The following is a 14,780-nucleotide window of genomic DNA, read 5'->3' as shown; positions in this document are numbered from 1 at the left end:
GGTACTCAAGCTGAGAAGTTTTAATTTGTTCCCTAGCTGAGACCAGAAAGACTATCAGGACTGGAGGACAGCACTGCCATAGCCAGTGGCCATCAGCTGTCTCTTCATTTTCAGTTGCCTTTATTTTTGCCCTAGCGAAGGCCTAGCTCCATTTGCCATGCTCAGACTGTCTGCTCTTTAACATTCAAAATTAAGTTTAATGTTTACCTTTGAGCTTTGGTAAATAAGAGCATTCTCTGTCTCCCACTATCCAAATCTGGTGCATTCAACTCTGGGAAATACTATTTTACTATCTGAATTTTAAAATTCTCTCTCCTCTCTCTCTCTCTCTCTCTCTCTCTCTCTCTCTCTCTCTCTCTCTCTCTCTCTCTCTGTGTGTGTGTGTGTGTGTGTGTGTGACACACACAATATTAATGTTGCATTTTATTGTTAATTATACTTGATATTTACAGTCCTCCACTCAACAAAACTAAGAAATGATACAATAAACTTCTGGTTCACTAAGATTTAAGGAGACACCTACAACCCCTGGAGAGTGGGAAAGGGGGTGTCTCTAGAATTGTAATTCCAAAGACTCATTTCTGAAACAGCATCAGGAAAAGAGGAATGACAAATCACTGGAAGGAAGGGCAATAGCAAGGTCAATGACCAGATGAAGAGCAGGGCAGATCTGACATGACATGTAGACTGTCACATGGAACGGAGCAGGCAGTACTGGTGCTGGTGTGGAAGACAGAAAGACTCAAGAACAGCACAACACACAACACAGATAAAGGCCTCTTCAAAAACATGCTTATTCACAGAAATCAAGTAAATAAGTATTTACCTCGAAAAAACTTTAACCCAGAGCTTGTAAAAATGTTTCCCTTCCTTTTCTTTCCTTTCAGGTATAAGAGTTGGAGCCAGTGGATGTTTTTCTCATGTTTGATTCTTTTTCTTTAAATTATTGACAATATTGTTATACTTGGAGTCCCCCCACTCAGCTAGTTTATGTCATTTATATTGAACCTTTTCTAGTCAGTAAGAACTCTGTGAAGAAACAAAATTCAGACTATTTCTTTTCCTCCCTTCTCTTCCCTTCCCCTTTCCATCCTTTCCTCCCTTTTTGCTATTACTATGTCAAAGCATTAGGGCAGCTTGCTAACTAACAGTGCAATTTGGTTAAAAACAGAACCTTTGGAAAACAGATCTCTAACACGGAGACATCAGTACACTGCCACTAGATGGCAAAGCAGCTTTCCCATTGCTGCCCTAGTCATGTTATGGAGTACATGACAGTCCTGTGGCAATATGTCTTGTAGCACAGCAGCATTCTAATCAACTTAGATGGGAAAATACGGATGAGTACCTTATCCTGAAACTAGATTACTTATACACTTATTTCAACACATATTTATAACCTTAATCACACCAAGATCTTTCTTTTACAACCTAACTTCAATATATTATTAGTTTTTAACAGTTTCTGTTAAGGACATTAAGATTTAGTAACTATAAGATAATAAATGTATCAAGATAAAAATTAAAACAAAATATAATACCCAGCAAAAAAGAGCAAGCCTATAGATTGGTATACATTCAAATCAAATATTTACAAGTGTTTCCCACATTAGCTACAGACTCAGGTATGAGGTATATCAGAATCTATTAAAAGATTAGATCATGGTTTTCAATAAAAGATGTGTTCAGTTCCTTGAGTGATACATAAGGTTCAGTTCCCATCTTGGAAGTTTTCTGTGGTAAGGAGCAGGAAGAGGGAAAACTATGATGCTTTCTCACATCCCAGAAATGAGAAATGGCCTTCACTTAAATGTTCTATAAATTATCGTAAGTCATGGGAGAATATTTATTACAACCCACAAAATACTGAATCTTGCAAGATAACAGACAGAATTGATAATCTCCTTTTTTAAAACACAAAAGAAGGTTTTCTTTGCCTTATTTTATAAAGACTATTTACTCTAGTATATTGACCATTGTACATAATTTAGAACATCTAAAATGGCCCAAGGAATATCACTGCCTATTTCAACAAGGCTGCAGTCAGTAATATTCTTTTGCCTATTTTTGAATGAATGAATATACCTATATAAAATGGAGACATATAACAGATTGACATCATTTATAGTTAAAGTTCCTTAGTATACCCTGAGGTTGTTGAATTAAGCCACATAAGATTACTGATGCATTACTGTATTTTTTCCACTAAAACCAAACCCCAGATTGCCGTATACAGTCCCATTGCCTTTCCTCTGGTCCCAGTCCATCACAGGTCTTTGTTTAACAATGTGGCTCTGAAGTCATTCACGGGTTCTACAACGGTGTCACTGGGGAGTTATTAGGTTTCTTATACTAATCACTCCTTTGGTAGACTACAGGCAAATAAGTATGTATCTACTGTAGATGGCTTTATTTTATTAAATTGATACTTCCTTTTGCATGTGCAGCTAATGCCACTAATTTTACTTAAGTGGTCTTTTACTATAGTAACAGAAGTTCCCATTTAAATTAAAGCAAATTTTAAATGGCGCTATGGCTTGAATCAGAAGTGCTTCCCATAGGCTTGTGAGTTTTAACATCTTGTGCCCAGAGGTGGTACAGCTTGGGGAAGTTATGGGACCTTTAGGAGGTCATCCTGACTGCCAGAGAGGAGATGCTGGACTTTGGGGTTGTATAAAGCCCTTGGTCATGTGCAGTCACTTTCTAATTCCTGGACCACTAAGATGTGAACAAAACACAGCAAGCTCTTTGCACCAAGGACTGGGCTACCACAGCCATCAAACTTCCTGCAGTGCTAGACTGATCCTCTCAAACTGTAAGTCAAAATAAGCTTCATTCCATTGAGTTTCTTCTGTCAGACACATTGTCAAAATGACAGGAAAGAAACTAATAACATGGGAACAAAGTCTCAAATAAAGGCAATAATCTCAAGGCTGTTATCCATAATGGACATATTAAATGACTAGAGTATTAATCACAGGTATTGATTTTAGGATTAAAGTTAGTTGCAGTTTTGAATTTACAAGTTTAGAATCTGTAGTGATGTCACTTGCTAATAAATTTAAGTTATACCTACAGGGTGGGGGCCTTGTTCCTCAGTGTAAATGGGAATAAAATAAATACATGTGTCAATTTAGGATAACTACTTTCAATGTAATTTCTACAGTACGATTATAGAGTGAGTACAGCTCAAAACTACTTATGCTTGAACCTCACAGGCAATTTATAAATTATTAATCTTATTCACTTAATACTAATACTTTAATCTCTTTATGGGTAACTTCCATTCCAGCCATGCCCAAATACGCTTTTCATTTCCTCCCTGAGAATATGAAGTATTCTCGCACTCTATCTAACTGTAAAATGCAAGAGAAGGGAACAGTCTTTGGAATCCAGCTGCTACAAGCAAGCTGAGGGCAGAGAGCTGCTTAGAGCCCCTCTGAGTGCTAGGAATTCCCTGGTATCTGCGAAGCTTGATATCCGAGAACCCTGGCCTCTTGCTAGGATAGGGGCCTATTGGAGCCAGTCACCAGGAGAGCCACAGCCTGTCTGTAGTCGCTTGCAATGCCCCTTTCATAGAATGAACTGTGTGTAGTGGCTGAGCTAGACTTGGGTGTTTCCATCTGTCAACTCTGGAATGATTCCCTTTCCTACATTTTCTAGATGTGAAACATTCTCAGAGGAAAATCTTTATGGATTTTGATCATTACCATGCTTCTATGTGTGAAAGGTAGCTACTATTCATAAACAGCATGTGTTATGCCTAGGCTTGCACTGAAGTACAGTCCAAGCACTGCAGAAAACCAATACTGATTGGCTAGGACACACTTCAGCTGACCCCATCACTGTATTACTAAAAGATATCATCTTTTTAGCATTTGGTTGAGTTTTTCAAAAGTTTAGGAACATTTTTAAACACTGATGCTTATAAATGTTGAATAGGTGGGGAAAGCCCTTGAGCTAAGTTGAAACAGCTTTCCTGGGTAAAGAGAAATAATACAAATGTATCGGAATGTTTCCATGTCCTATTTTTCTTTGCACTTTCAGAGATCCAAAATAGGAACTGCAGTATCTTCCTTGATTCTTGAAACTTTTTCTCTTTTATGCTTAATTTTGGCAATCAACTAAGGGTTTTCAAACATAATTACCAACTGTTTCTTTCCTTCTAATCCCACTGTCCCAGATTTTGTCAGAAAGCCTCTTTCCTGACAGTCTCTACTTCTAGACTTGTACTTCTCAACTCAGTTCTAACTGGTCCTACTTGAGATGATTTTTTTCCCTTTCAAGATGCAAATGTAAAGTGGTTCCTCTTGACAGCTCATTACAGTCTTTAAGATCAGGTTCAAATTCAGTGCTACCTTCAAGGCCCTCGAAGGCTGCATCACTATTCCCCTTTAACTAGTCAGGCTGCCAATGGTTTTGAAACACTTGGTTTCTATCCCTTTCCCCTCTGAGTTTTTGCCATTAATTTGATTTCCTCTCTTGTACTTCTTTCTGTCTGCCTCCTTTGCCGAACTCCTCATTCATCTTAAATATTAATTTGAGTTACAGTCTCTATTTTGACAATATTTTTTTTCAACTATACTTTTCCCAAGACTGAGTGTGGTGATCTGATTTGCTACAAAATGCATTCTACCCATTTAATATGCCTGTTTTCATAATTTCCATACTTAAACCACTTTCCTCAATTCACCATTCTCTCGGTTTATGGATGTCCAGGATTTTATAGACATGTTTATCAGAGATAAACCAACTGCAGCCTAAACAGAGTCTGAATCAGTTACACATCCAAGTCACTGCCCTTTTCAAGGATCGGATGATTCCTAGAAGCATGCTCAATAGACTGAGCTCTTACCATGCCATTTCAGGCTCTTCTCAGCAGCAGAGCGCATCCTTCCATTTTGTGTGCAGGAGCCCTGCTCCACTACTGCACTTTCTGTGTGTACCCTGACACCTCGGCTTTTATTTTGTCGCTAGCACATGTTAGCTAATGGTCCACTGTCTGAGACACTATTCCTCTGTGTTTTTGTTTTGTTGGGCAGTTGTTCTAGCCCTCTCTTATCTCTACTCTGGTGGACTTAACCCTTCTCTCTTCTTGGCCATCACAGATCATTTCACTTTGCCATTTTTAAAGCTGCTTATTTTTGTTAACACAAGGAGCTTCAGGAAGCCATACACTGTATGTGCTGTATTTTAGATATCACGGTGTCTGGACTAGAATGGTACCCAATAATGAATTGTATCAGGATAATTGAAAGGAAGTTAAATCTATTGTGATTACTCTTAACGAGAAAACAGGCAAGGAGAGGGGTTAAATCTGCCAAATGTAAAAATGAAAATGTATGGGTTTATCCATCTTGGCTTAATGCTATAGTGAAAGAATCTGCTTTCCTCCCCAACCAACCTTCCCCTTTTAAGAGTGCCACTGAGAGTCCTCTTAACTGTATAATAGATAAAACTCTCTGACTTACTCCCTACCCCAACCCACCTTTTGAAAGAGAACTTTGAGTATACAGCAAAAATAAAAGGAGCTAGAAATATGTCATGGATAACAACCAACTTTCAAAGGTAATTTCAATGACGGATATTCAGACTGTTTTGATTAAAGTTTCAGCCCTGTCACTTTCTGTGAAAATCATTTATCGGTCAATGTTTTGGTATTTCCATTTGCACAGTCAGAATCATAGCAATCCATACGTCATACTTTGGCTGCTGTAGGAATTGGGATCTGTGTAAAGCATGTAGACTAATTATTAAGTGTTTGTTATTGTTATCATTGTTTTAGATTGTGGTCACATAGTAAGCAACAGTTATACTCAGTTCCTAGAGTATATAAAGGGGCTCCAGATAGAATGTGGCTTTAATATGACTCAATACAGAGAAGCTAGGCCAATGAACCTGCCCTTAAAGTACAGGGTGTGTACCAGGCTCTATTTGAGAAGATCTTTTAATTAAATGTACTATTCTGCAAAATTACTTACAATTTAATCTCTCCATTTTCACCTTTATAAGTGCCTTAATAACTGACGATTATCAGGAGTTTTGAAATTAAAAATAAACCGAAATATCAACTTGGCTTATATGTACCTACTATATTAACAAGATAGTATGTTAGATATTAATTTCTATAATGCCTCCCACATCTAATTCTAAATCCTAAATTTTAATTTTCTCAGAGTGTTATAAAATTAACCAAATTAGAAAAAAACCTTCAGAATTTATAAGGGTATATTGGTTTGTGTTAGAATTCTATCAGAATTAAGATGAAGATCTACAAAATTAAAAACTGACTTTTATAGCTCTAAAATCATTATTGTCATTGCTAAAAGAAGCAGGTAATGAAATTTTAAAAATGCTAAATACACAGTTGAAAAATCTGATCTTCAAATTTTATATAATTGTATTAATAAAGATTCCAGAGGAAAAATCAAAGGTGATTTCAAATATTTTGATACAGCCTATAATTTTTATTATGTGAATAGATTATGACTTGGCTACTTCTGAAAATACAGCCAAATCTTGATTATTCTTAGTCTATAGAAATACAGACAGTTGGAAACAGACCTCTTCATATCTTTAGTATCTTTCCCACAAGTATTCATCATGGTGAACTTATCCTAATTTGCACTTTGATTTCTTTTCCTTCTTAACCAATGAATGGTTTAATATTAATCATAACAAGTAATACAACAGAGGGAGTGAAATATAATAAATAACCAGTCTGAGCAATCAAGAGTTGGCTGTACAGTATCATATTTACCGTAAGAATTAAACTAGAAGAATTAAAATAGCCTCATCTACTTCATTACAGCTAAATAAGCCCAAGCAGGAACTCCTATGCCTTAACATTCCTAGTCAAGTCTCCAAGTACCTGAAAGAACCCTGGTGGCACAGGACCTACTGGCATGCCATCTCCTGGGGGCATGTTTCCTAGCACGGGGCTGGGAGCTGCTGCAGCACTCTGCAAAGAATAAAGGAGAGACAGAGCTACATCATTACAGAGAAGGCACAAGACCACAGGCTGCTGAGACGATCGCAGATCACAAGGTGGCTGCTTTTGCACTCCTGGGAGCAAAAGCTGCTGATTTCCCACTCTTCAAGTGAACGGACATCATCAGTGTGATAAACAATGTCAGTGGCTTTAACAGGCCTCTAGAAATTCCATGAAGGCAAAGATCTTTCATAAGATGACACATTTAAATATATATTAAATGCTGAGAGTAATGGGACAGATGGTAAAAGTTTAAATAAATAAATGCTTAATTTTAAGGTACAGGCATCTGAAATGACAAACATTAGCAATGAGTGTATAAATCGGTAAAAGTCTGTGTATAAGGATCGCAAGGATTGGGAGAAAGACTTTTATTTAGATTATAATTAGATATGTAACAAACAGGTATAATTAATTTTCTGCCACTTTTAATATGTTGTAATCACTACCCAAAATATAAAGTATAAGGTGGTGAAGATGAAAATGCAAATAGGAGACTGAAGAAGAAAAATAAACTAGATTTAAAGACACTAGTTTCACACAACTTATGAAAAAATAGCAGACTGAAAAATTCAAAGTTTACTTCATTTAAAAACTTTTCATGAAATCTTAGCATTCCATTAAACAGGATATGAAAAAAATAAAATCTTTTGTTTAGATTATTTGTAGACGAATCAGGGTAAAAGATTTATTTTTGTGTATATCGGGTATACATGAAACTGCTCTGCAACTATGGATTTTAATTTTCAATCTGACTAAAATATTTAAAGTCCTAAAACTACCGAAGAAGGGACCAGATGAGGATATAAACTAGTACCACCTTTCTGGAAAACATATGTAAGGTCCTCAAAAAATTAGAAACAGAACTATTACACCAGTTGATGATCTGACTATGTATATATCCAGAAGAAAAGAAATTATTGTGTTGATTGAAGAGACATCTGCAATCCTTTTTTGTCTGAAGCACTGTTCATAACAGCCAAAATATAGAATCAACCTAAATGTTCACTGATAAATGGATGATTAAGGAAAATGGGGCATATATACACAATGAAATTTTGTTTAGCTCTAAAAAAAAGTGACAGTTTGAATGAACCTGGAGGACATTATGTCAAGTTCAAATAATGCAGGCCAGAGAGACAAACAGCACATGATCTGATGCAAATGTGGAGTTTAAAGAGCTGATTTCATAATAGAAGGTGGCTAGTGGAGAATACAGAGAGTAAGAAAACAATGTCAGTTAGATGTGGGTATTCTATTGAATGCAGTGTAATTGTGGTTAGCAACAATGTATATTTCAAAACAGCATAAGAGAAGATTCCCAAATGATTCAAGTTCAAAGGCACAAGAGAGGTACCAGTTTGATTTTTAATAGCTTTGTTGTGAAAAATATTCCAAGCAGTTCCCACAGTTACATACACGCTGCACTGCTTTACTGTGCACACTAGAACATCCATCCAAGCATTTGTGGCCCAAAGAAGACATGGTATCTTAGGATGTTCGACTGCAGAGTTCCTGGCTCTTTGTTTTTTAAAAATATGTTTATTCCACATATTTGAAGTTGTTGAGAGCATAATTTTCACAGTTCCCAAAGGCATCTAGACTAAAATGTGATTGTATGAGATGCTGTTTACTTATGAACCCAAGTGTAATTTCAGCCAAAGACTATGAAGATGAAAGCAGAAACTACTTCTCAAATATGAAGTAAGGCACATGAGCATATTCTAATGAAAGGACGCCATGCCATTTAGTGACTATTACCTGAATACAGCCCTTACCAGCTATTGTTTCCTTTCATTTTGCAGTGTCACACATGAACCTTATAAAATAAATGAAAGCAAACTGTTTTTCCATTTAACTAAGCTTGCATAAAACTTGAATTTGCTGTTTGGGTGGGAGAGAGGCAAATTTACAATCAACAACCCTGTTAGCCTTAAATTCACCGTTAGAGCCAGGTGTAGGAAGTGAAATTTGATCTCTGTTCTTGAGACTGTAATTCAAACCTAGGTTTTCATCTATTCCTAGTGTAATTCAAACCTAGGTTTTCATCTATTCCTAGTCGCCCAAAAACTACACTGGTAAGTTTTTTCTTATATTAGAAAAATGAAACAGGTTCAATGAACTGGTAAAGAATGTAGACTGTTCTCCTCCAGACTACATTGTCTATAGGTATTTGTTACTATTTCCTTGAAAGCTCTTCATAGTACATGTATCTTGTAGTATACTTCATGAATGTTTATGATGTTATTTTATAAGTTCAGGGAAATATTCATTTTTTTGTTTCTGTCACCCTCATCAAGGACTTTTGAGGGTCAATACAGCAGTGAACATAACAGAAATAAAACCCTTGCTTTTAAGGCTTATTCCTAGGAAGGGGAGAAAGACAATAAACAAAACAAATAAAGGAGAAAATATTTATTGTGATCTGATCCAAGGAGAACAGAAAGGACATGGTAGAGCCCTCAACAGTGAAGAGGGCAGGGCTGACAGTCCTGAAAGCACTGGGAAGACACATGAACCCCTGGACCAGGCCACAGTGACTCCTGGCTGGCTTAAATGAGCCTTTTTATGGTTTTGTTTTCTCTCTGTATCTCAGTCTCTGTCTCATGTGTGTGTGTGTGTGTGTGTGTGTGTGTGTGTGTGTGTGTATGTGTGTGTGTGTGTGTGTGTGTGTGTGTGCGTGTGCGTGTGCGCGTGTGTGTGTGTGTGTGCACGCACGTGTGTGCGTGCGTGTTTAATATAGAGTCTCATGTAGCAGTTTTATGTAGTCCTAACTGGCCTAGAACTCACCACATACCTGAAGCTGGCATTGAACCCCTGACCCTCTTGCCCCAGCCTCCCAGTTGTGTGCCACCATGCCCAGCTTTTACTGTTGTTAGATCTCCCTCCATTTTAAGACATGCCAACTTGTTATTGTACAAAGTAAATGTGAGGATTCGGTACCTTCAACATTCAGGCTTTGCACACAATGTAGATTAACCTGGAAAAGCAGGACTCTGGGAACTAGATAACTTGCAGCACATGGCACATTTGGCTAGTTATTTGGTGTGAGAGCAATTTTTTAGTCCTCTTTAAAGACACAAAAGGAACATCACGTTAGACATTATCCAAGGCACAAAGTTCTAGTCCAGACTATTCTAACCTAGACTTTACCTGTGGATCACAGGCTAAGCCACACTGTCCATCTACTTTTGCTAAGTTTTACTAACAAGTCCACTCCTATCACTGTATCATGTGATCTAGCTTAGAGCAACATGTAATCCACCAAGGAATGCTACTCTGATAAATACCACAGGTGTATACTAATTGGTACTGTAAGTACTGTCAAACAATAATCCTCCAACTGACTACCATGATAACTTGCAGATAGCATCTAACTAAATATTCTAAGTACTGACTCTGTAAACTGAAGAATCAAGGTGTTTGGATTAAAGTTTCAGCTGGGTGGCTCACACCTTTAACCCCAGACTGGGGAGGCAGAGGCAGTAGGATCTCTTTGAGTTCAAGGCCAGCCTGGTCGATAGAGAGTTCCTGGACAGATGCCAAAGCTACCCAGAGAAACCCTGTCTTGAAAAACCAAAAAGACTGGATTAAAGCTTCTAGAAGGAAAGGGTTCTAAGTTTCTTGGACAAACTTGTTTCAAGTTTACTTAAAACATATGAGGCAAATTTAATCTGTTATCTAAGAATGAACAGAAAGTTATAGCTGGGCCTAATCAGAAGTGTGTAGGAATCTGTGTAGCTATATAACAAGAGTAAACATCTTAGTTATACTGAAACTACCACAAAGGATCAATTTCACTGGAACCACACAAATTCTCATTAGAGTATCATGGAATATTCCTTATTATGTAATTGTTTTGGTTGATTTTTTATAGTAACTTCTATCTTAATAAAAGAAAAACAGACACTATGGCTTTAGGATATTTCTTGTAACTAAACTGAATATATGAGACTTCCATTCAGACATAAGCCTGCCTTTTTATTATCTCATCTACTAAATTCATTTGTCTGCTTTAAATACATATTTTTCAGATATGTACATCCTAACACACATTTTATTAAGTCATTAGCTTTGAATATTGTAGAGAAAAGGAGAAGCATATACCTCTAAGAGGTTTCAAAAGAGTAGACAGGAAGCTAAAAATATTCATCTATCATAAAATACAATAAGCTTTTATTAAGATTTTATACGCCCAGTAACTGCTCTTTAGATTACTAAGAGGGCTAGGGAACCAGCTCCTGACTATACAGTGAGGGTCAAAATGTAAAATCTGTATTTGGTGGAAAAATATTAAGAATGTGTAAAAATATAAAGTAATAACTAAAAATAAGAAGGGGTATGACTTAGAAACTGGAAGGAGATTAAAGGGAATGGTAAGAGGGGAAACAGGAATATTGGTTTTCATTACTAAGCCACTATAATTTCAATTGCATCTCCTTCTAACTCAGGTGTTGCCATGTGACTGAAGGGATCGGTGTCACCTCTAAGAGGCCATGGGGATATGAAGAGTTCCCCCTTCCAACAGGTCGATGTATTCTCATAAAAGAATGTGTGGAGCCTGTTCATTCTCTTTGCTTTTCTGCCTTTTCAAGGACTCATGAGGAAGGGCCTACCACTAGGTGGCAGTGCTCAGTCTCAGACTACCCAGTTAACAGGCTGTGACAGAGAATTCCTTTTATAATTTTTGCCCCCTAAATTTCTGGTCTTAGATATTTTGTTATGGCAACACAACACACACTAGCCATTTATAGACATTTTAAAGAAAAGAAAACCTTAAGATGATGGTAGTAGTTCTCCTGCCACACCAATTATAATGCAAGGTACACTTAATAGTCTGATTACTGGCTAAAGATGTTTTTTATCATAGTAAGAAATCAGAGTAGAAGATAATATGAAACAAGCCTGTTAAAGAGTCAATACTATCACTTGTTGAAAGCTTACTGTATAACAAACATTATGTTCTATGTTTATAAATCTCAAAAAAGGAAATCTTTCTATGTATGTCTAGTCCTGTAAAAACAGTTTTCAAAGCAATCAGGAATAAGGAAAGAAGCGTTCACATTCTACTCTGATGGGTATTTGGTTTTCTTAACTCATCACTGTATTCTAAGGTGAGTCCTGTTTATCATCAGAGGCACTCCTATTAAATAGGTCCTGAAATTTTTTTTGCTGGTAGGTATTTGTGACTTTTACAACTATATTCCAAAGCAGAGATCTAAAATGTTCTTTGCTATGCTGTATTTTCCAATTGTAAGCATCATGTTTATTTTGCCTTTGCAAAACTAATTGATATCAAATGGTTTTTTATAACACTTTAATGTATGAAATATGGTTTAAAAATGTATGGCATTAAAATTTCCCAAATATGATGGGTGTAGTGGCACACATCCTTAATGCCAGTTCTGGAAGGCAGTGGCAAGTGGATCCCCATGAGTTTAAAGCCACCCTGTATCTAACAAGTTCTAAGCCAGCCAGGATTACATGGTGAGACCCTATTTCAAAAAACAAAAATCAAAATTATAAACAAACTGAAACAACTTTTTTGAATGCAAAGGCATTTTTGAAAGAACCAAAGCCATTGGTTCCTTTTATATTTTCTACTTATATTTGTGCCAATTTGTTCATTTAAAATTTTCCAAATAGTTCATTGCACTGACACACCTAGCTTTATTCATACTCACAATATTTTTCATCTTTTACAAAGCTCTTCTTTTATAGCTGAGGGAGACTGCTTAGGGAACCACTACAATTTGTTTTTCCCTTCTTCCATAATAAGAGAACTCCAACCAGAGGAACAGCATTCCAGCTACACACTCTTCAATCCTCCAGTAGTCACAAAGAATCAAGTTCCTACTGATGGAAAGTGAGGAAAGGGGCATATTACCTTTTTAGATCTTGGTTTTAGAAGTCTGGAATTCTTCCTTCTCACTGTTAGCGACCAAATGTTATAGACCTATAGTTTCTACTGTACAGATCAATAAAATGCTGTATGATAGCAGAGTGCCCAGTAGCTCTAATCTCTCCACTACTTCACAGATGTTGCTGACCTACACAGGAGGGACTATCTCAACAGTTTGTTTTATTTTTTCAGAATGAACTATCATTCTCTTCATTACTTTTGCTACCAACTAATCTACCAGTTTACTTTTTTCTATTTTACCAATGTTTATTTTAAAACAATTTATTTCTATTCCACTTGTTAAACTTTATTGTCCATTTTCAAACTAATCTAACATTATTCTGCTTTCTGACAATAAAGAGTATAAAGCAATGCATTTTATGCTGGATTTATCTGTGTATCTGCAAGGCCTGATGTTGTTGTTTGCCACTTTTCTTAACATTGCATCTGAATACAATTTTATTTTGGTAGTTAATGGAAATAATTAGAACCAAAATTACATTGACTAGATGAATTAGGTAAAAATGAGAACAACATCCAGCTTTATAGATGTAACCAAAGACATACTTTAATAAAAAAATGGTTGGATGTCTTGGTTTTTAATTTCTAGTTTCCCAGTTGTAGCCATATAAGCCATATTATAACCTCCAACATCCAGGAGTATGCTGAGTAACATTTTGTGATTGAATCAAAATTACGTTTTTTTATAATTTTCCATTGATAAAACATCAATAATCTGTCTGTATTTTTATTTGTTGACTTTCTATCTTTACATTTTCCTTTAATTTTTATTTCTTATTTTTTTCATTCAAACATATATCATACCCCTCAACTGCTACTTGACTATTTCTCCTTGTGTTTCTATCAACTCTTGCCCAGTAGGATCATACATGAATTTCATCTATGTGAAATAGGGGACACAGATCATGGAGGAGACATCCTAGTTTGGTATACCAACTACAAGAAGACAAAGTTGGACTGTTTTAAGCTACTGAGTTTGTTCTAAATGGCTGTTGCAGATGCAGGCATATTGGTTTTAAAATCTGGAAGGAACTCTGGAGGGGAATGAAAACTAACACACCTCTGTCTCTAAATTACTATTTAATTTCTGAAAAAGGCTGCTCAAAGGACATCTAGAAGATGAGTAACCCTGAAGAGCTCTCGACTTTATTATAGTTAGCCTGTTATAGACTATACAGTTCCTGATTATGTAATTTTCATTACATCAATGTCCTGGTTAAGAGTAAGCAAACAAAAATAAATCCCACATTAAACCACATTTGCTTTTGTAGCCCATTGGGTGTCACAGTTCTATAACTGGCTTTGCATCTTGTTCAGGTCAACTGGATTTCTTCATTCTACGGGGACAGTGGCAGAGCTTAGAGCAAAGAATGTCAAGGCATCTCCTTCTGTAACTGCCAGATGTGTCTCTAACTCCCCCTTCTGCTCATCTGCACAGTAATGGTTGCCTGACTGCTAACCAAAGTCCTACCAATCCTGTTTAGACTGCTAAGCTCAGGCATGGGCAGGCAGGAAAAGACATACACATAGCTGGAAGCATTGTTTGGTATCCACCATCCTGTCACCAGAGCTGTTGGTGCCTATTTGGGCCTTAGATCCTGCATCACAGGGAGTAGGCTTGCTCTGACCTTAGTTCCTGTGCTGGAACAGTGCCCACTTCCTTTATTTAGCAGGTTAGCTGCTTACATTTCTTCACAGATCGGGTCTGGAGGTCTCAGATGCTCAAACTGATATGTTATAGTTCTTCCAGTCAATTCAGAGAGAATGAGTTGAAAAGTAAACTCTACTTCTACAAGAGTCACCACTATTTGCAGCCTGAGTCCCTGGATGCCAGTAGTTCATTTACCTGCATTTTTGACATGTCTG

At 36.7% G+C, this 14,780-nt stretch overlaps 1 protein-coding gene across 3 annotated transcripts in view; it reads right to left on the bottom strand.

Moving 5' to 3' along the window:
* Positions 1–14,780, bottom strand: part of Ssbp2 (single stranded DNA binding protein 2) — a 259,016-nt gene that overhangs the window by 66,098 nt on the left and 178,138 nt on the right. For 2 of the 3 annotated variants that reach the window (XM_035440490.1, XM_027401753.2), the window contains exon 5: positions 6,872–6,961. The exons of the other annotated variant lie outside the window; for it this stretch is intronic. In XM_035440490.1, the coding sequence (XP_035296381.1) occupies positions 6,872–6,961 (90 nt within the window). The remainder of the gene's footprint in view (positions 1–6,871; positions 6,962–14,780) is intronic. 3 annotated transcript variants of the gene reach the window in all.

This window comes from Cricetulus griseus, chromosome 2 (assembly GCF_003668045.3).
Source record: "Cricetulus griseus strain 17A/GY chromosome 2, alternate assembly CriGri-PICRH-1.0, whole genome shotgun sequence".
NCBI lineage: Eukaryota > Metazoa > Chordata > Mammalia > Rodentia > Cricetidae > Cricetulus > Cricetulus griseus.
This window is presented reverse-complemented; position numbering and strand designations above follow the sequence as displayed.